This window comes from Engystomops pustulosus, chromosome 5 (genome assembly GCF_040894005.1).
Source record: "Engystomops pustulosus chromosome 5, aEngPut4.maternal, whole genome shotgun sequence".
Taxonomy (NCBI): domain Eukaryota; kingdom Metazoa; phylum Chordata; class Amphibia; order Anura; family Leptodactylidae; genus Engystomops; species Engystomops pustulosus.
Window position 1 is genome coordinate 37,855,968 of NC_092415.1, and position 22,601 is coordinate 37,878,568.

Consider the following 22,601-nt stretch of genomic DNA (forward strand, 5'->3'; position numbering starts at 1 on the left):
ATGCCAGATGAGATGACACTGAGTTATTGGCTAATAGAAATCCAACCCCTACTGAATTTTGCCACTTCGGCCTTTGCTATGGATATGTGCGCCACTAAGCGCAGAACACAGCGGTCGCAAGTCTCACTACAAATTGCTCAGAATTGGCAAGTACATGCACTGCAGAAACTACAGCCACCAGCAGATCAACCAGAAATCAAATATATAGAACGCTACTGTAGGCTTCAAGAAGCTGTTTGTATTCTCCTATGGCTATTTTCTAGCCAAGTATCAAAGGAAGCACAGTACTATGCCAGATGAGATGACACTGAGTTATTGGCTAATAGAAATCCAACCCCTACTGAATTTTGCCACTTCGGCCTTTGCTATGGATATGTGCGCCACTAAGCGCAGAACACAGCGGTCGCAAGTCTCACTACAAATTGCTCAGAATTGGCAAGTACATGCACTGCAGAAACTACAGCCACCAGCAGATCAACCAGAAATCAAATATATAGAACGCTACTGTAGGCTTCAAGAAGCTGTTTGTATTCTCCTATGGCTATTTTCTAGCCAAGTATCAAAGGAAGCACAGTACTATGCCAGATGAGATGGCACTGAGTTATTGCCTAATAGAAATCCAACCCCTACTGAATTTTGCCACTTCGGCCTTTGCTATGGATATGTGCGCCACTAAGCGCAGAACACAGCGGTCGCAAGTCTCACTACAAATTGCTCAGAATTGGCAAGTACATGCACTGCAGAAACTACAGCCACCAGCAGATCAACCAGAAATCAAATATATAGAACGCTACTGTAGGCTTCAAGAAGCTGTTTGTATTCTCCTATGGCTATTTTCTAGCCAAGTATCAAAGGAAGCACAGTACTATGCCAGATGAGATGACACTGAGTTATTGCCTAATAGAAATCCAACCCCTACTGAATTTTGCCACTTCGGCCTTTGCTATGGATATGTGCGCCACTAAGCGCAGAACACAGCGGTCGCAAGTCTCACTACAAATTGCTCAGAATTGGCAAGTACATGCACTGCAGAAACTACAGCCACCAGCAGATCAACCAGAAATCAAATATATAGAACGCTACTGTAGGCTTCAAGAAGCTGTTTGTATTCTCCTATGGCTATTTTCTAGCCAAGTATCAAAGGAAGCACACTACTATGCCAGATGAGATGACACTGAGTTATTGCCTAATAGAAATCCAACCCCTACTGAATTTTCCCACTTCGGTCTTTGCTATGGATATGTGTGCCACTAAGAGCTAAACACAACGGTAGCAAGTCCCCCTGCTAATTCCTCACAAAATGGTAAAAGATGCAAATTAAAATAAAAAAAGTAGAACGTTATTGTAGCCCTAAGAAGGGCTGTTGGGTTCTTTGAGAATCACTCCTGCCTAACAGTAAGCTAATAGAACACCCTAACGCTTTCCCTGACCAGCAGCAGCTCTCTCCCTAGCGGCATCCAGAGACAGAATGATCCGAGCAGCGCGGCCAGCGGCTAGTCTATCCCAGGGTCACCTGATCTGGCCAGCCAACCACTGCTATCGACGTGTAAGGGTACCACGTCATGCTGGGTGGAGTGCAGAGTCTCCTGGCTTGTGATTGGCTCTGTTTCTGGCCGCCAAAAAGCAAAACGGCGGGAGCTGCCATTTTCTCGAGCGGGCGAAGTATTCGTCCGAGTAACGAGCAGTTTCGAGTACCCTAATGCTCGACCGAGCATCAAGCTCGGACGAGCATGTTCGCTCATCTCTATTTATAATACATTTCCTTACAACATGCTGCCAACAGATTACAATACTTTTTCACATAAACCGCACCACATTACTATTTTACTTCCCTGCCTCGTTTTCTGCCACTTGTGGCAGTAGTGGTGTAGAATGTAGGCATCAAATTGGCAGAAACCTTGAAATTCTTGATTAGTCTGAATCTATAAGATTTGGCCCAGTGTCATGGATTCCATTATTGGTTGGAGCCACAACGTTAGAGTGAACAGTGGTAAAGGGCATCTGTCATGTCATCTTTACAATAGTAATGGGCCCACTGGCCGTTTTATTCCTGCCAATGACTTGTTACTCAGAGGCATGCACTCAAAGCCAGGGTGACTCTGGGACTAGATGCCTAAATGCCACCAGATAAGAAGGTTAGAACTTTATTTCTCCGTCCATTGATTCAATTGGGGTCCATTACAATTGTAAAAAAATGTTTAACCTTTAAATTAAATCTACCATTTGATTTTATGCAGTATGAAGCAAACATACTTTGAGAATGCTGTAGCTACACTGATGCAGAAAAATATCTTGTTTAATCCCTGATCCAGGTGCTTTTGCTATAAAAACAATTATAGAATTCAGGACCTTGGGAAAGCAGGGAGCATACTGACTGCTGTGTTTCAGCGAGCTTCCTTCAGCAAAACAACTCAGTTCAGGGATTAAACAAGATATGTTTCTGCGTCAGTGTAGCTACAGCATTCTCAAGGTATGTTTGGTTCATAATGCATCAAATCACATGGTAAATTTCCTTTACTTTGCAGATTCTAACTTTCTTTTGCATATCAATAGAAATATTGTGGTTATCACATTCATATGTCTCAGCATTAGAAACCTCGCCTCCTGCGCTAAACTAACAAACAAACAGACTTTATCGGAAAGGCAAAGTTTTGCAGCAAATGAAAACAAATTTAGGTGGCAAAATAAGCGGGAAAAGCCTCAAATAAAATATTATGTTTATTATTCACAAATAGGCTCATGTACAATCATTACAAGGTATCAAAGAGCAGTCAGAAAGGCAGATGGCACGCAGACATGCAGATCTGACAGCCAGTCCCTGTGATAGACACACACTGCTTCAAAGTTGCTTGTAACTTGCCTGTGGAGTCTGTCAAGAGAGACGCAGTAACAGAATAACTATAAGGCACATTCAAGGGTAGCGCTAATGGCAGGATGTGTAGTACTTAACACATCCTTGTTTGTAATAGTATGAACAAGGGCAAATATATTTGTGATTAAATATGCATTAGGTACGAAGGGCTGTGATGAATGCTGCAGACTTCTGCATATGAGCCTTTCTACTGTACTATCGACGCATCCCATTATGTTCTTCACTGCTCTACAGAAGAGAAATCACTTCCATGGAATTAAGTCAAGGCCGAAGTCAATAAAAAAAATGGATAATCTGTAGTTGTGTCACTGCAGGAGACGTTAACGTTGAACTGAGAAATCCTATTGATGGACCATAAGTATGTAATAAAAAGACAAATGGGGGATGCTCTATGATTCATTATAATTCTGTCACAACAGGGGTGAAGAGTTGGCCCTGAATTCTCCCACAGCCTCTATCCCTGCCTGCTTGCCAGTCTTGCGCTAAGCCGTAACTGAGAACTGGGTGGCAGTCCCTACACTAGTTTTGCTTACAGAAAACAATGGAAAAGGAAAGATGACTAAAGAGAAACTACACAAAAATCTGGTTAGTTCAAACCAGGTAAAGCCTAGAGGGTGCAAAATTACAAACGCCAGAGGTAAATGAGCAGCCAATTGTACAGGCAAATATTAGAATAGCCAGAAGTAAAAAAAGAAGAATTGACACTAGTGAGTCAAGATAGACAATCACAGGCAAGGAGAGAGACCACAAGTACAGTTTTTTTTCGGATTATAAGGCGCACCGGAGTGTAAGGCGCACCATCAATAAATGCCTGCTAAAACGTCTAGGTTCATATATGAGGCACACCAGAGTATAAGGCGCACCTGATTATAAGGATGAATGACCAGCAGGTGGCAAACCTGTGCACAGTTAAAGACAGCTGTTGTCTGTAAGTACGGTTCATATATAAGGCGCACTGGACTATAAGGCGCACCTTTGATTTCTGAGAAAATCAAAGGATTTTTAGTGCGCCTTATAGTCCGAAAAATACGGTAGGTTTAAATGGAGCGCGCGGATGCTGTCCTGCAAGTAGACTGGTCTGGACTAGTCACTCTTTCCAGGTCATGTAACACACAGAGTCTGTCACTTCAGAAGTCTCTTGCAGAACATCTCATCTGGGTATGGTCACAAGCCTAGAGCACACCCAGCTGCAGAACATTTCCCTAGCTGGAACCACAGCAGCAAATGCCTTAGAAACCTGACCAGCATTCAGCACCTGAGATCTAACAAATTCACAGGTTTTTACCGCATCAAAGTCTATGGGCAGCTTGTACACCTGAAATCCGGCATAGAAGCCCTAAAAAATTCCAATTGCACGGCTTGGAATTTAAACTATTTCCCCCCTTAGGCCACCTTTATTCAAGTAGGCATGGAGGAGTATGAAGGGGGTTGCGGACGGCAGCAGAGTAGGGCGGCACAAGACATTGTAGCCCCATACCTGTGCACTGCCTATAGTCTGCATCCATTCAGGTGCATTTCTAAGATAGGCCAGACATGGTGAAGAACTGTCCCACCAATGTAGGGCCGGAACCTTCTGGTAAACGCATCATTACATCACCCTACTACTCGCTCCACTATTGGTCTAAGCTTGCAGCTTACAATATTGGCAAACATTAGTCATTGCTTACACATAATCATATTGGGGCAGATTTACTTACCCGGGCCATTCGCGATCCAGCGGCACATTCTCTGCGCTGGATTCGGGTCCGGCCAGGATTTATTAAGGTAGTTCCTCCGCTGTCCACCAGGTGGCGCTGCTGCACTGAAGTTCCCTGGAACGCACTGGAATACACCGAGCCGGGCTGAGTGAAGGTAAGTGCAAGCTCCGCAACACAATTTTTGTTTTAAATGCGGCGTTTTTTTCCGAATCCGTCGGGTTTTCGTTCGGCCACGCCCCCCGATTTCCATCGCGTGCATGCCAGTGCCGATGCGCCACAATCCGATCGCGTGCGCCAAAATCCCGGGGCAATTCAGGGGAAATCGGTGCGAATTGGAAATATTCGGGTAACACGTCGGGAAAACGCGAATCGGGCCCTTAGTAAATGACACCCATTGTTTACAAGGCTGCATAGGGGAAAAACAAGAGAATTCCTTGAAGTAATGTTCTACCCTGTTTCATTTAACCCCTTCTGCTAGTTGATACATAAATAATATAACTGGAGGGAGACAGATGAGAAGCGGTTCTGAAAAAGGTCTTATGATTTTCCTCCTAGAAGAAACAACCCAAAATCCTGCCAATTGGCGAATGTTTAACACATTCAAAAATAGCATTTGACGAAAAAGAATCTCCTGCAATTTGATGTTTGAAGACGGGAGTGTGAGCGGCATCATGTTGGTGGGGATGCATGGGTAAATAACGCTCCTTGCTGGAGATGTAATTATGGCTTTCTAAAGACTGATCCTTTTTGAATGCATTTTTTTTCACTGTGACTGGCGCTAATCAATAGCACAAGCAGATTTTTTTTCTTCAGCTACAGGAAACTCTATATGACAATGGCTTGTTCTCGAGCACGCTTTATAAAAATCTCTTTGTTCAGAAATACATATTGATGTATTACATGGAGCTGTTTGTCTTCCCAGTGAAACAAAAGCTTCCTTTTTAATGCCAGCCTAAAGATTTCGGTGTATCCTCTGTACAAAATGTAGGAATCTCTGAGGGTCATTCCCATAAGTCATCCCCCTCATATCTGCCGATTACTGTAAATAAATAGTATGCAAAGCAAGGCAAAGTCCTGAACTATTGTAGCCATAGAATAGCCTTCTACTGGACAAAGCATTAGAAGAGTAGATCCAAGTGCTGTCTTCATCAGTTCTGATACCTTCTACTCAATCACTGACTTATAGTGCAACCTATATAGCATATGGAATGGTAATAGTATCATAATGATCAGGAACGAACATCAAACATTAAATTCACATTAACAAAATAACTATTCTATGGGATTTTTGCAGCTTTTTAAACAAAGGCAAATATCTCATGATATTTTTAAGTGTGAATTGGAATATTCTAAGTCAAGACTTGTCACGACTCATGATTTATCCTTCTTCGTAAAAATGAATGAATTCTGGGGGGTGTTACTCATAATTTGGTTGTATACATTTCTAATCATTTTTCAAAGAAATGTGTCTACTCACTCTAGCTACGGTCAGCCAGGACTGTGGAGTCAGGGTTTTGGCATCAGAGACCATTTTGGTGGAATTAAATGAACCAACTCCGACCCCATACAAATATTATAAGTTGTTACAATTGGTTCACTGCACACATCACAGCCCTGCTAGAGTGACCAGAAAATCAGGATTAAGGTAAATATTAAGTTTCAATAAACTGTGCATAAAGCAGCTGTGCAGTGTGTATTCTCTGTGTATGCTGCTTTACGTTTTAGTTTGCTTTTTCTAGGAGCTTGTGTTTGTATGTTGTTAGTTGAGAAAATAAGGTCAGACTTGAGGTCATCTATGAAGAAGGATTTGATGGAGGCAATAGTGTTTCTGAGAAACAATTCATAGACTCACTACACAAATATTATTCGATGCAATGATGTTGAATATTGTTTTTTTCCATATAGGGTTTTGTATAATTACATTTTAGTAAAATTATATTTCAAAGGTTGTATTTTACATAAATGTTTTTATGTTATACCTAAAAAACTGTTATTGTATCATAATGGTTATAAAAATGGAGGGGGGGGATTGTCATTGATGCCAGCGTGTAAGTGGTGGCACATTCGTGCCACATTGATTTAGATGTAACCAGTGGCATTTAAAGAGTCCACACCCACGATTGGTGGCAGCGCTGATCACGGGTGTTACTGATGGTGAAGGAAAAGGGGTGTGAGCCAGAACTATGTTAAGATGTTCCACCTATTTTCATATTGTTGGAGTTTCCTGAAAATGTACCTTCCCTTTGTTGTACAGGTAGAACGTAAAGGTCCAGCATCAGTGATACACAACATCTGTATTGTGCAAAATTGTGCAAACAAAAAATTGATTGTATTCACACGGATAACAATACAAATCTGGTCACCATATGATGCACTGAAAACCACCTGAGAAGTCCTTCAAAAAGGTGGACGGAGGAAAGGAGAAACCGCATCAGCCAACGGTGTGAATATGGGAAAAAATTTACTCCTCCAGCACACAAAAAATATATGGTAAAATTTCTTGGTTCCTTTACTTAATCCATACTGGTACAAAAATTAAATCCAATAATAGTGTAAAAAGTAGGCAAACCTACATGTTTCAGGCCTTTACATGTGGCCCTTACTCATGAGTGTGAGCCAAACCACAACTTTCCTCAAGTACTGATGCCATATGGGTATCATCAATGTGCAATGTGAAATTTGGGATCAGTTCCTAGGTAACATCGGGACAAACTAGTGACCTTGGTTGCCAGCCTTTCATTTTGTTTTTGGGGATTAGCAAGAATAGAAGACATACAGACCATTTTTGCAGACATACAGCTCGGCAACAAATTACACACAAATCGCAAAAATGGTCAAGGGATATGTTGTTTTCCACCCTCGAACAGGAAAACCTACATGGTGAAGACTCACTATAAGCACAAAATAGGCTGATATCCATGTGGTAATGAGTTTCGAGAACCCGGAGCTAAAAACTGGGTCTTGGGAGCAAGTGATATCCTGATACTGTAGGACTTGTTTAACCTTCAGTCCGTAGAATTAGCAGCTCTGGCGGTTTAGGCAGATTCCATTTTCTACAGCTTATTATTCATGTTGTTAGGAAAGGTGACAGGAATGTGATGAATACATCTTGTTGTATGAACATGTTAAGCCAAGATAAATAAAGTTGTATTTCTTGTATCATATTATTTTTTGTATTTTTAAAATTAATTTTTGTAGCCAGGTTAATTTTTTGTATTATAATTTTTTTTATAGCCAGGTTATATTGTAGAGAGCTGCTTATTACCAATGCAACAGTCAACAGTCAGAGCCGAGGAGTGCGGTGTCAGGTCGATTTAATTTCTATGAGACCCGGGACACTGAATGACTGGTGACAACAAAAATGAATAATTGCTGCATGATTCTCCCTGCTGCCTGCCTTATTACTGTAACTGTAAGGGGAGAAAGGGCAAATACAATGTGGAGTGTGACATGTGGCCCAGGAGCGTTTATCTGACTCTACCAGAGACTTCCCGACCTTTGCCCACTCATAGCGCCACCAGCGATAATTGCTACTTCTCCTCTCGGCCTCCATTTCTCGGCGCCACACAACCATGGCACACAAAGAGACAACATTTATGTCTTGTTTTATCTCTAGCAGCAAATATTTATGAATAAATAAATATTAACAAGACATCTTATCAGGCCTGACATTAATCCCTTATTGTTCCTCACCAGAAAGTAATCACTAAGTGCCATCTGTAAGTCCCCGCCATCTTGTCACAAGCAGGGTACAATAGCAGGATGCAAAATGCATTCACATCGATACAATTTTGGGAGACAAATTTTCATATTGTACAAAAAGATTGATGATGCAGAGATATAGACAATATGCAAACAATACACATGCAAACTCATATGTGAACGTGCAGTGGTTTTGGTAGAGCTGAAAATATGTCAATGCAAAGAGAGTAAGAATAAGCAAGGAAACACTTTTCTAATGTTACAGTATAGTAGAGGATATTCTCCTCCACAACTCAATTAGATGCAACATCAGAGTCATAAAGGACATTATAAAGAAATACTAACCAGCAATGATGTGAATAAAGCACTTGGAGTGGGATAGAAACTTACTATCTAGCTCCAGGGGCCACTTGCGCTATATGTTTCTCTTCACTCTTATTTAGTGTATGTTCATTCCTTCCCAGGGCTCCCCATAGCTGCTGGGGGGTCCCACATAAGGCTGTACATAAGGAATCCATGGGGTGAGGGGAGTTAAGGTATCTAATGAATCAATATGGTGTCGGGGGCTTGGATAAAATAACCACGAGGGGCTGTTTGGTATGATGAACTAGGAAATATTTTTAGGGAACATGTTTCAGTTTCTGAATTTTCAATGCTGCCACATTCACTGCAAAGGGGTCTACGGAGTCTGTCACCCCGGGGCCTACTGAGACCTGGAGCAGACCTTGTTCCTCCCCCTCCTTTCTCCATAGACATCTTTCTTGTGTAACAAGGCTGTGCAGAGATTTCACAATGGATTTCAGTTCAGCAGGAGGATGGAGGATGAGGAAAACATTCCAGACAACTCACAATGATAAGTAGAGAAATACACTTTTTTCTTGTATGTTACAAAGTTTCTCGTATTTGGCTTGTCCTATAGATTTTTTGAAAACATGTCAAACTACTCTGTGCTTATTTTTTCGTTTTATTTTAAGGTAAAATCATGCACTGCCACCGAACAGAAATTACTAATTGAAGGCTTATCCATAGATCAGCATTGGAGTGGTCAAGACCCGGCATTCGCCAGTCACTTGTTTGTCACCGCATGGACAGAGTGCACGTAGCCTGTAAGAGTTGCCATGTGCTATCCAGGCGCCACCACTGTATCCAGAAGTGGAAGAGAGAGTAACCTGTAGTTACAGAGACCGGCCACTACAGAGACACAGAGATAACAGTTTTCGGATCGGTTTTTGATCCATAATTCGTAGGGACTACCTTGAACGTCCCAATTTCATACCTTGTATTTCACATCTAATTCAATGGTTTTCATTCCAAACCCTACAGACGCGGAACATGTTCAGCGGCACAGCTCTGCACAAAGGTTTCCAAATTAAACATATTAATTAATGTATTTTCCAGTGGTGACAACTTCTGCATAGTCCTGATCATTAGACTACCCAGGACACATTCCTAAATGTTTAGCAGAGCTTGTCTGTGATCAGCGGGTGCCCTCCAAGCACTGCAATACTTCACGTCTCAACTAACACAGTGTGTGCCCAAAATGTGCCTATAGACAATTTACTTGAAAAATGCAGCGCTCTTATTGAGATCTGGATTCACAGCCCCTGTGTGTTCCTAGTAACATTATTAAACTATCAATCATAGAAACAGACAATGATAGATACATCAGAAGTACTCCATAGGGAGGCAGCGTTCAGTACACTGGCTACTGCTAAATTACAACCCCCATCATCTTACTTTTTCCTTTGGGTTTCACAACGGTCCCAAAACATTTGTTTAATAAACATGTGCATATAGATGAGTGACGTCATTCACTCCTCATTGTCACACTATCACATTTAAATAGAAATGATGGATTATACAAAACAGATCCAGGGCATCTCTATAATGATAAGAGGGATCTAATTTGCAGCAAAATCTTTATGTATAGTCACACATGTTCATACATAACCATTGACTGTGTGGACATTGACCTTAGAGTTTGGTATAGAAAACCATCCCTAAAATTCCTTACATCCATAGGCATGTATGTGCTTATAGTTCCTACCTTCAGGGTGCATTTACAGAACAGCTGAGAAGAGTAGATTTGCCTGATTAAATAGCTGTTAACATTGTGTTTACAAAATGCATGTGTTAACGCAATGTTAACACATGCTTGTTAACACTATCTTAACAGCTATGTAATAAGGCAAATCTCCTCTTATGATGCGTTTAAAAACACACACATTTTCAAATAGTTTGCTGATGGAGTCTGCCAGTGTACCAGGTAAGATAACAAAGTGGATTTTATGATGATGTGATGTAAACTAATTTTAGCAAAAAGAAGTGTGGCATTTAGTTAATAGGGCTCTATCACTAACCTGTCACTAGATGTAACTAGAAAAACTTCGTGACAGGTGCCCTTTAATACAGCTCCTAGGTAAAGACAATACTGTATTCTGTATTTATGCCACATTCGCCAATTAGGTCAGAAGGGGCATTCCGATTCCGTTCCGATAGCCCAACACATTGGGCTAAGTTACTTTAAATTTGGCATTTAGTCTAAATATTTCCCATTCTCCCACCCACAAAATCTACTAAGATGCTCTGGCTCCTGTTCAGACCAGGTCTGACCTGGCAGAGATTTCAGCTATAATCTGCACCAGTTTTCTAGTGGAGACTATGAATCTGATGAGCTCCAGTGCAAAATCTGTGCCAGGCCCCCGACTATGATGTATGGTGTATAGTACTAGCCTTCTCATATTGGAAAGTGACCTCATGGCACCGTAGTGACCGCACTGCTGGAGCCCCAGCAAGTTACACCCCTGGTCACCGGTTAGGTTGAGTTGGCATTGTTACATTAGGACTTTCATACCAATAGTTGAAGTATCATTATTCTCAAAACCAATACAATACCTTATAAAAAAAAATTGCAATCTCCTCTGGAGTAAAAAAAAAAAGGTAATATAGTACAATGCAACTCAATGGCTAAACTTAAAGGGAACATTAGAGTCAAATGATCCTTCTGAGCTCAGCAAAGTGGTTGTGGTGCACAATGTTCTCTAAGGGAGCAAAGGTTCCAATTCAAATGTAGGTCTTAGAATCAGGGACCAACCTCCCACCCGCTACAGAGTCTGTATGGGAACTGTTTGCTCCTCAATGTACTGAAATAGTATGAAAACTTTGATGCATCGTTCATCCCTAGAAAGCTGCATTTAGAAAAAGTGTCATAAAGATAGCTATAATAACAGACTAAAGCAATCTGATCATGTAAAATTTAGAAGCGCTTTATAAATGTATGATCTCTACTGTAATAAACAAAGGGCCTCAATTCTCAAATAAATATTAAATTAAACATTAAAAAGGGCAGAGACTAGGGGATCCTCCTTTTTATATATAATACAGGCAGTCCCCGGGTTACATACAAGATAGGGTCCATAGGTTTTTCTTAAGAATCTGTATATAAGTCGAAACTATATTTTTTCATTGTAGAACCAGTGACAATTGGAGTTTCAAAGTTTTGTGCTGTAATTGGACCGAGGATTATCAATAAAGCTTCATTATAGACACTTTACAGTCTGGGACTATATTAAAGTATTCAGAGAGCTTCATCAGAGGTCACAGTGGGCAGAGGGGTCCGTCTTTAACTAGGGGTCGTCTAAAAAAGATTTCCATACAAAAAGACCTTATTAACACCCCAGGTCTATGCATCGGCGCTCAAAACTTTTTGCTTTATGTTATCAGGGGTCTTTGTTGTAGAGAGAGGGTCTGGGGGTGGGTTCTTAACATAATATGTAACATTGAAAGAGGGGAAAAAAAAACAACAAAAGAAGAAACAATCCAGTAATAGTCAAGTCCTCGGAACACGAGATGAAAATGTCCTATTGATGTATATTCCATCTCCCCGTGCTTAACTGAGCCGTGTTCTAATCAGAGCTGCAACATGTCTGCAGCATTTCCTATTGCTACCTGCTGTGCCTCGCCTCACAGTTCTCACCAAAGTGTATTTCAGAATCCTTAAAGAACAGCGCTGGATAAACATGGCTGCCATCCACACACATTCCGTGTAGAGCTGAAGCAAATTTGTCACATAAAGCAGCGTCCGTTTCCGCTTCAAGAAGCAAACCTGCCATTTCGTCTTATCACTGGGCATCTAGGTATGTGCTTATTTCTTCTGAGAACATGCTGTGTCGGTATAGCACACTCAGTTGTGACTCCAGTATATTAATGAAATTGTAATGGAAAAAGGAAATTGCATACAACTGGTAATATCGTCCCGACATATACATCATTTTTTGTTATGTTTTGTCACAGAATCTTAAATTTTTTTCCCCCTATCTTAACTTCCACAAACACAAATGACGGATTTCTCTCCATATTCTCAGCAATGACATTTGCCGTAAATTTAATTTATAATAGTGTACCAAGTATCCAGTGCCGCACTGTCATTGAGATTATTGAAATGATAGTTGTGCGAGATGATCTATCAGTCCAAACTGCAGGACTTGGACCAATCTCGTCTATATTAAAATTACCTGCGCTGTAAGAAAGCCATAACTCTTCGGCTTTCTCTTCCCAGTTTGCTTTCTGTTTTGAGTTTGGTGAATAATTGCGTTCTGCTGATCAAAAACAAATTCTAATGCGCTCCGCACACCGTCATTGATCACTGGAAGCGTTAATATCCAATAAAAAAATATGTGCATGTTTCCAACTAACACTGACATCTTTATAATAAAATTCTGTGCTCTCGGGCCACTGTGGTTTTATGCTAAGATCACAATTTACTAAAGTGCAGAGCGAAAAACCCTGCAATTAGGTTCTATTACATCTCCGAGCCTCAGTTCCTCACTTCTGAAATGATTAATGTACAGCCTGCAACTTTAATGTAATTTTGTAGAGATGAGTAAGTGGAGCTCAGGAATACTGAGCTCTTCCCTAAGAAAAGCAGAATGCCCAATTTTACGATATTACCTATGGACAGTGGAGTCACTGAGGGGGTTGGACTGGGCTTTCTTGGCCATCACATACGCTGTAGGACCAAAAATGCAAAGTTTTAATCTGGTCAGACTACCGGCTGCAGGTTGCGTAAAGTCAACCCCTAAAGAGGATGAAATTGAAATCAACGCATAAAAAGTTATTTAGGGCAAAGTAACCTGAGATTAATTTTAAATTGGCAGCCTTTCAATGAAATAGTTTAGTATTTAAAATGCAAATTTTGCAAAGTTTAAGATGCAGGGGATGAGTGGTCCCGTTGAATCTCGAATTTGGCCAAGTTTAGCCGAGCCCTAATTTTAAAATCATGTTCAGGTCCAACTGTGGGTACTGAAACCAGACCCCGCAATCGGTGCCAAAACAGATCACAGGTGTTGACTGTTTAAATGCAGCTATCGGCATCTAAACTACTGTGACCACCTGTGCTGGCACTAACATGTTGGCAGCACTGCCCTCCAACATTCTGGGGTGGGCTGTTGCTCCCCAATGAAATAATTGGGAGCGATGGCCCTCCACAAAATGGCGGTGTTGAATGGACGCAGCCTGGGGACAGCCCAGGCCAATCATAGCCATGGCTAGTTGCTAAGAGTGTCAATTTGCTGGATTGGCCTCCAATCCGGCACTATGTCCAGGATGCATGGCCGAACCCGAATCCAAAACGTTGGGTCTGCTCACCTCTAAGTTATTTCATGAGCCAACAAAAAGCATAATGGGAAGTATAGGCAGCTTCTAAATGACACAGCTTTAGAAGAAAAGTCAAAAAGAGGTTAGTCTTCTCCCACTTCACTGCTGCTGAGGAAGATTTCTGACAAGATAAGAAAATAAATATTCAATATAGCTCTAGAAAGAGCAGCATAACATGGGCATTGCTCTGAAATGGGGGGTCACATATGACAATTTGATAAAAATTCCTTATGAAATCAGAGTTGCACTGAACAATTTCTTTTTTATGGAATATGAAGGTGCCCATCTATCGCCCCTTATGTCACACACACACACACACACACACACACCCACATGTTCCTCTAACGGTTCTGTAACTCATTTGTCCAGCCAAATTTAAACCATAAATTACTTAAAAAACCAATATAAAATTGTAAAAGTAGAAATACTCACTTTACCAATTTTCTTTTACCCCAATGCCAACACTTCAAAGTCTTGCCTAATATCAGTGGTTCCAGTGATGTTGTGCCGACACAGTCATAGGAGCAGAGACCACATCATCACCTAGGGCAGTGATGGCGAACCTTTTAGAGACAGAGTGCCCAAACTACAACCAAAATCCACTTATCTTCCCATGAAGTGCCAACATGGCATTTTAAGCAGTAACTTATTGATACCTGTTTTTCCACATCTTTCAATTGTATCGCCCCCCTGAGGCAACAAATACGTTTGAAAGAAGGAGAGCAAATTCAGACTCTCGTTGTAGCTTCTCTCCTGGGTCTTTCTGTAGAGGAAAAATGGTTGGTCCAGCAGGATGACCTTCAAAGACAAAGTTGCCTGGGACTTGGTGGATTTGGTCCTATTTGGTGAACTCTGTCCTGGGGTGATGGTCTGAGTGACCACAGAAATGGCTCCGAGTGCCACCTCTGGCACCCGTGCCATAGGTTCGCCACCACTGACCTAGGGTAATGCAAAGTAATACCCACCTAGCCTCTGTACCACTGCTTCTAAGCATTTATCTTAGCATAGAATAGCTTCTAAAGACTGAACCACATGAAGCAGCATACAGCGGCACATGGAGGAACTAAGGCCTCATTGTATAAAGCTGAAGGTTCATTGTGCTGACCTGTACAGCCAATTGCAAACTGCACTCTTATGTACATATTGAAAAAAATTAAAAAAAAACAATGATCCCACTTCAAACAGCCATTAGTCCTCAGACAAGTACAAAGAAGAAAGATGACTGGTGCTCAAACTCAAACATAAAAGTCAAGGCATGAAAACAACATAAGATGGATCCTTCTCACCACCCTTCTGAGCAAGGAACAGGATATGAATTCGGAGTCAGTTCACACTGGGGCACATTTACTAAGGGTCCGAATCGCGTTTTTCTGACGGGTTTTCCAAATTTTACCGCCGAATTGCCCCGGGTTTTTGGCACACACGGTCGGATTGTGTCACATCGGCGCTGGCTTGCATGCAACGAAAAATCGGGGGCGTGGAAAACCCGAAAGATTCGGAAAAATCACGCTATTTAAAAAAAAAAAAAGTGTCGCTTGACACACACTTACATGCACCAGGAGTAGGGTGGTGAACTCCTGCGGAACTCGGCGCAGCAGCGACACGTGGTGGACATCGGGCGCACGACCTTAGTGATTTGCTGAAAGACCCGAATACTCGTTGGAGAACGACAGGACTGGGTAAGTAAATGTGCCCCACTGTGCGTCTTACTCTTTGTCGTTTGGTTTCTTCTGGCCCTTAAATGCTCAGCTGCTGGATCTGTGGTCATCCACATGTCCACTGGAACAACATCAGTAGGGCTAATATGTCACAACTGTTGGCCAGATTTTGGTTGCGCAACTACACCATAAAACTTCCTCAAAGACTACAAAGGAAACCAGCCAACAAAACCTTTAAGGGTAAAGTTTTTAAAGATATTTTATTAATAGAATTCAAAAGAACAGAGTAAGTATAATTTATTAATGATGGATGATGGCCATTCACGACAAGAAGACAAGGTATCTTGGTGTCCAACTGCATGATTTCAGAATGCGCCCCTGGTCTCTGAATTTCTACATCGTAATTATCAGACAATCGATTGTTAACCTAATTGCTCCCTGTCGCACCCGGTCACAGAATCTCTAGTGTTCGCTTTGTACAAAAGAATAAAACGTAGAATGAACTTTTTTTTTCTTTTTAAAATTCATGAATTCTAATCCCCTTAAAAGCATCAATACAAAATATAACGCGTACAACGGCCATTGAATTTTAGGACTACGATACTGTATGTTTTTCTGATCTCGCATATTAATTAAATTGGCACCCAGTATGTATTTATCTGGAATGATTTGCTAATTCTTAATCACCTTTAGAAAAAATCCCCACTAAAAAGGAAACAACTGGCTGAGGGGCCGCCTGCCTCATACATATCCACAGCAGTAACAATAGAGGGATCTGCATTTTTTGTCTGTGTTCCCTGTGTTATTAGCAATGCTCCAGGATGTTTTTAGAATGAAATACGGCACAGATCAGACTTTAAAATGAAATAAAAGCATGCAGGTACTTACTCTTGTGTTTCCAGCTGTCTTTTAAGTTCTGAAAGTACTGCTCGCTGTTCAATACCATTTTCCTTTACAAACCAAAAAACATGAAATGGCTTTAAGCATTAAGGCATAGAGATTTTTTTTTTTTTGTGGCTGGCGAGTGAAATTGTTTTACATTTGCACCGCTTTCCCTTTACATTTCCCTAATTTAGAATAAAAATAACATTTCTCACCATAAAAAACATATCTGATATGTATTTATTACATTTTTTTTTTTACTATGCGGATATAGAATGCTATGGAGGCAATTGTATTCTGGTTACAAAGACAGCGTGGAACATATCAGTTTTGCACTGACCATTTTCGCATTAATTTAACCAGTTTCTGGACAACATTTTTTATTATAAAATAATTTTATTATAAAAAAAAAATACAAATCTTTTTCAAGTTTCTTGATACACAACCACTACATAACTGATAGGTCGAGATACAGTGAGGGCATTTCAGTCTCGTGTTGGACTGTAATCCACTGAATATTGTACTTACTTACTTACTGTAACCACTAATACAAAAAATACAGTAGTGGTCCAGACACAGCCAAATCCTTTCATTTTCGGAAATGTTGTTAACAACCAACAATGGCCAGTAAGACATTTCCTACTAGCAGCTGTTAAACCAATTATATGCCCGTGTAGTAAATCTCTAGATAATTGTTTTAGAAGGTAAGCAGGGTTGTTGGTACTGGAATAATGGAACTAAAATATTGAGTATCTGATATATATTTATATTTTTTTTACATAACCTTTTTAAATTCTGCAAAATATGGCACAACTATTAAAGGGGTCATCAGTTATAAAATTACAAATAAAAATATACAGGCGGGCCCCTATGTAAGGGCCCGACTTACAGACGACCCCTAGTTAAAGATGAACCCCTCTGCCCACTGTGACCTCTGGTGAAGCTCTCTGGATGCTTTCCTTTAGTCCCAGGCTGCAATGATCAACTGTAAGGTGTCTGTAATAAAGCTTTATTGATAATCCTTGAGCAAAATAATTTGAAACTCCAATTGTCACTGGGACAAAAAAATTTTTTGTCTGGAACTAAAATTGTAAAATATACAGTTTCGACATAAAAATTCAACTTAAGAACAGACCTATGGAACCTATCCTGTACGTAACCCGGGGACTGCCTGTATATACAGTATATTTTAAAAAACTCTCCTCTTACATTCCTTGCAACCTAGCACTGGTACTTTGTTTTCATCCCAGCAAATTGTACGTAGACAGCATGTGACTGTCTACACCAATGATGGTCTCAGTGGTTATGTGACTATATGTGACCACAGCTGCCACTAACTGAGACTAGGAACATGAGTACCAGTATGTCTTTGTTTTGTTTTTTTGTAGCAAACGAGGTATTTTATATTTTTTGTTACTATGATCATCCCCTTAAATCCTAAATTATATATATTGATATATATATTATATATATCGATGAGAGGAGCTAATTAGTATTTTATTTAATTTTAAATGTACCGTATATACTTGTGTATAAGCCTAGTTTTTCAGCACAAAAAATGTGCTGAAAAACCTCCCCTCGGCTTATACACGAGTCAATAAAAACCAAAAAACTTCCATACTCCGGAGGCCCGATGGTCCGTGTGGCTCCCGATGTTCGGCGGCTCCTCTTCTGTCTTCCCCGCAGCTGGTCTTCGGTCTTCTCTGTTTTGTATCAGCCGGCAGACACGCGTCCACGCGATCTGCCGGCTGGTGCACAATATCACACAACGGTGTCGCCGCTGATAACGTCATCAGCGGCGGCACCGCCACGTGATATTGTGCACCAGCCGGCAGATCACGTGGACCGGAGCATCAGGAAGACGCCTGTAGGTGAGTATGAAAGGTTTTTTTTTAATGTGCTTGGCGAACGGGGCTGGAGGCTGCATGCTTAAGGGGGCTGGAGGCTGTATACTTAAGGGGGCTGGAGGCTGTATACTTAAGGGAGCTGGCAGGCTGCATACTTAAGGGGGCTGGCAGGCTGTATACTTCAAGGGGGCTGGCAGGCTGTATACTTCAAGGGGGCTGTCAGGCTGTATACTTCAAGGGGGCTGGCAGGCTGTATACGTCAAGGGGGCTGGCAGGCTGTATACTTCAAGGGGGCTGGCAGGCTGTATACTTCAAGGGGGCTGGCAGGCTGTATACTTCAAGGGGGCTGGCAGGCTGTATACTTCAAGGGGGCTGGCAGGCTATGTACTACGGGGGGCTGGCAGGCTATATACTGGGAGGCTGTGACCAATGCATTTTCCACCCTCGGCTTATACTCGAGTCAATGAGTTTTTCCAGGTTTTGGTGGTAAAATTAGGGGTCTCGGCTTATACTTGGGTCGGCTTATACTCGAGTATATACGGTACTTTTTATATGTATATTTTTGTTTACAAATACAAATGATAGAATGAGATTTAGAAATCAATATCAATATCATTTCGTCATATAATATAACAGGAACTAAAACAATATGGGTGGGATTTATTATTGGGTTTTTGTCTGTCTGGCATTGCTTTGGCACAGTGGTGGTACAGATGCTGTTTTGTGACTTTCCTTTGGACCAACTTTGGCGACTTTTCATGCGACTGTCGCAAACAATCCACGCAGCAGAGAACACTGCCAGCAGATTTATCAAAGGCCAAAGCCACTTTAATGAATCTGACAGCAGAGGAACTCCAAAGACAGACATAGAACTGTTGTAAAGATGATGTAATGATAAATCCCCCCCCCCCCATGCAGTCTTACTATACATGAACATTTTTACCTTTAATTGTTTATTTTCATTTTTCATCTCTTCCATTTCTGATTTAAGTCTGTTTATCACCGCAGATAGGATCTCTTCTCTTTTTTGGAAGTTGCTACAAAATACAAATGAATGTCATAGATGAAACTAATTTGCATAACTTTGTAAACTTCATTAGCATAGGTTACCATTCACCATCAATAGTGAGGGCCCCTGCACAATCTGATGGACCCGCTTTACATTACCTCACACCTATTAAGGTTCTTTCACATTGCCTTTGGGATTCACATCCGTGGTTCAGTGATTTTCTCGGATGCCTCACAAAGCCATTTCTTTCAATGGGTGTTTTCACATTGGGCTATTCGTGTGCGGAAGTTTTATTTAGACCCACAGAGGGATGACATGGACAGAAAATGCATCCCTCTGTGGGTCTAAATAAAACTTCCGCACACGAATCCGGTGAGTGCCGCTTCATATTTTATCTTCGTTAAGCACCATTTCCTCTACGTTGCACCTGGAAGCTGAGCACCACCATTGTGCAGCTCAGGTTCCATACGGGAGAAGCACGCATGAAGGAGACAACCCTCAAGGGGTAGTGCAGGGTACTCACTCTATATACTGACTATATAAATGAGGTATCACCATAATCTTAGTGAACCAGAGAATAAAGATAACATATTATTTTTACATTACGTTGAGCGGCCAGAAAAAAAAGTGCTAAAAATCTAAAATAAAAATTGATGATTTTGTTTGTGTCCCCCTTGAAATAGTAAATAAAATGTCATGAATAAGCTATAGACCCCCAAAATGAATTATCTATACAAGTGTAACTCACCCGCAAAAAATAAGCCCTCATATGTTAGCATTGCGCCTGTACAAAAGTTTATCACAACATATGGGGTATTAGTACATTCGGGAGAAACTGGGCATCTAACTTTGCAGAGCGTTTCATCATTTAGTTCATTATGAAACTGTCAGTTTTGGTCTAAATGAATGTATTTTCCCAAAAAATTCTAAAGTTTGTAAATCACACTTCCATATTGTCTTAATCCATGTGAAAAACGTAAAGGGTTAATAGACTTAATAGAAGTTGTTTTACATACGTTGAGGGTTGAAGTTTCTATAGTGGGGTAGTTAATGGGTTATTACCATTATTTAGGACTCTTAAAGTTACTTGAAAGCTGAGTCGTCCCTCAAAATGTGAGTTTTGTAATATTCTCAAAAATGAGAAAAATCGCACCTAAAGTTATCGGCCTCATAACATCCTAGAAAAATTAGAGGACGTATAAAATATCATCTCAACATAAAGCAGACATTCTGTAAATGTTAATTATCAAGCTTTTTGGGTAGTTTTACTTTGTAGTTTGAACATTTCAAACTTTGAAAATGAAGAATTTTTACAAACTGTTGCCAAATTTAAATTTTTTTCAGAACGAAACTTATCACCTTAAGTTTGCAACTAACATGAAGTACAATGTATCACGAGAAAACAATCTCAAAATCACCTGGATATGTTAAAGCGATCCAAAGTTATAACCAATTATTGTGACACATGTCAGATTCTAAAAATCGAGTCTGGTCACTAAGCTGAAAACAAGCATCTGTGATAAGGGGTTAAAGTAAACTTTATACATTTACACATGAAATTTTACAAAAATAGTGATCTCCAATTCAGCAGACTTGTCTAATTTACTGTATTTTCTGGACTATAAGACGCACTTTTTAGCAAGAAAAAATCTTGCTAAAAAGTGCATGCCTCTTATAGACCGGAGGTCAGGAAGATCCAGCACTGCCAGACCCCCCTGACTGCTGTAATGGAGATCGGGTGATGCCCTGATACAGAGCTGCACCCGATCTCCCATAGAGGAGCCTCCGTATTGCTCTCCCCGATGTCCTACAGGACCTGCAGTGATGTGAGAATCATGTGACTGATCAAATGCTTCTTACATCACCACAGGTCTGATACTGCCATGCTGTGCTGGGACAGGGTAAGAAGTAGGGGAATGGGGGAAGTATGTGTGTGTGTGTGTGTGTGTGTCTATGTGTGTGTATAGGTGAGCTGTGTGTGTATAGGTGAGCTGAGTGTGTATAGGTGAGCTGAGTGGAGTGTGTATAGGTGAGCTGAGTGAAGTGTGTATAGGTGAGCTGTGTGGAGTGTGTATAGCTGAGCTGAGTGTGTATGTGGATGGATGATGCAGAGCTGAGTGTGTAAATGCATGTCTCTGTGTGCTGTGCTTTAGTGCGACCAACAGGGATATTTTAATTGGTGTAAAATATATTTTTCCTTTTTTTTGGAAGCCTAAATCTGGGGTGCGTCCTATAGTAAGAAGCGGCTTATAGTCTGAAAAATACGGTACACGGGGTCTCACAACTTTCCCAGAAGTCAGCAGGATATGGATTAGGCACATGAATTAGAACTTGCCAATAAACCTGTATTGGTCAAACCCTATGATTGCTGAAAGTTCAGCCAGCAAATCAATGACAGATGCAGGAGGGTCTATCTGCACCCCGCTACATTGTACACAAAAAGCCCCTCTATATGTGCAGCAGCAACCTGGGGCCTCATTCACACGACTGTGTGCTTGCCCGGACTGGCCCTGGGACTAGCCAATGGCTGTGTGAGGAAGGTAGGGGGAGTGAATGCTCCTCTAAATTGAAAGCTGAACACTCACCCGTGACCGGGTGCCATAGACCTCTATGGGGGCCTTGTCCTTAATTATCATTCTGTAATTTAAATAAACTTAATATACAGAAGACACAGAACTGCAAAAGAGGGAACCACAACCTGAACCAATAATGAGGAGAGGTGTGGCCAAGACCACCTCACCGGTAGTCACTGAATCTGAATAGTAGTCATAAAGCAAAGATTATTTCTCATCTAAAAAGCAGAGACAAAGCGTTAACTTAAAAAAAAAATAGCAGGTAAGCATCCAACACAAATATATACTGTATACTGTACATATATTATTTGTTGTTTTCTTTAAGGTGACAGCAAATAAGCTCTGTAATAATGTAATAACATTCTGATGAGTAAAATATTTAACTTCTGCCCAAATAGTGTGCAGACTTTTTTACAGCCCTGGTCAGGACTAAGGCTCTGAGCTGAATTACATGTGAGTTCCAGTTGTGTAAATATGTCAGTCCATATCAACCTATCAGGGTTCAAGTTTATTTATTTGTATAAATTATGATGCATAATTAAAGCTAAACTGTGATTGGTTGGTGTCAGCAACAAGGACAAGATCTGTAGGACGGTCCTGATAAAAAATGCTAAAAGTCTTTCCAAAAAACAAAAATGTATATTAGTTCATTTTATTACATGATATTGTTAGATTTTTTTCCCCTCTACTGTATATTGTTAGATTT

At 40.8% G+C, this 22,601-nt stretch overlaps 1 protein-coding gene across 5 annotated transcripts in view; it reads right to left on the reverse strand.

The window, feature by feature from the left end:
* The window catches only part of LOC140132652 (uncharacterized), a 255,989-nt gene that overhangs the window by 19,318 nt on the left and 214,070 nt on the right, over nt 1-22,601 (reverse strand). For 4 of the 5 annotated variants that reach the window (XM_072151669.1, XM_072151667.1, XM_072151664.1 and 1 more), the window contains 2 exons: nt 19,257-19,350; nt 16,473-16,534 (listed from right to left, as the gene is read on the reverse strand). The exons of the other annotated variant lie outside the window; for it this stretch is intronic. In XM_072151669.1, the coding sequence (XP_072007770.1) occupies nt 16,473-16,534; nt 19,257-19,350 (156 nt within the window). The remainder of the gene's footprint in view (nt 1-16,472; nt 16,535-19,256; nt 19,351-22,601) is intronic. 5 annotated transcript variants of the gene reach the window in all.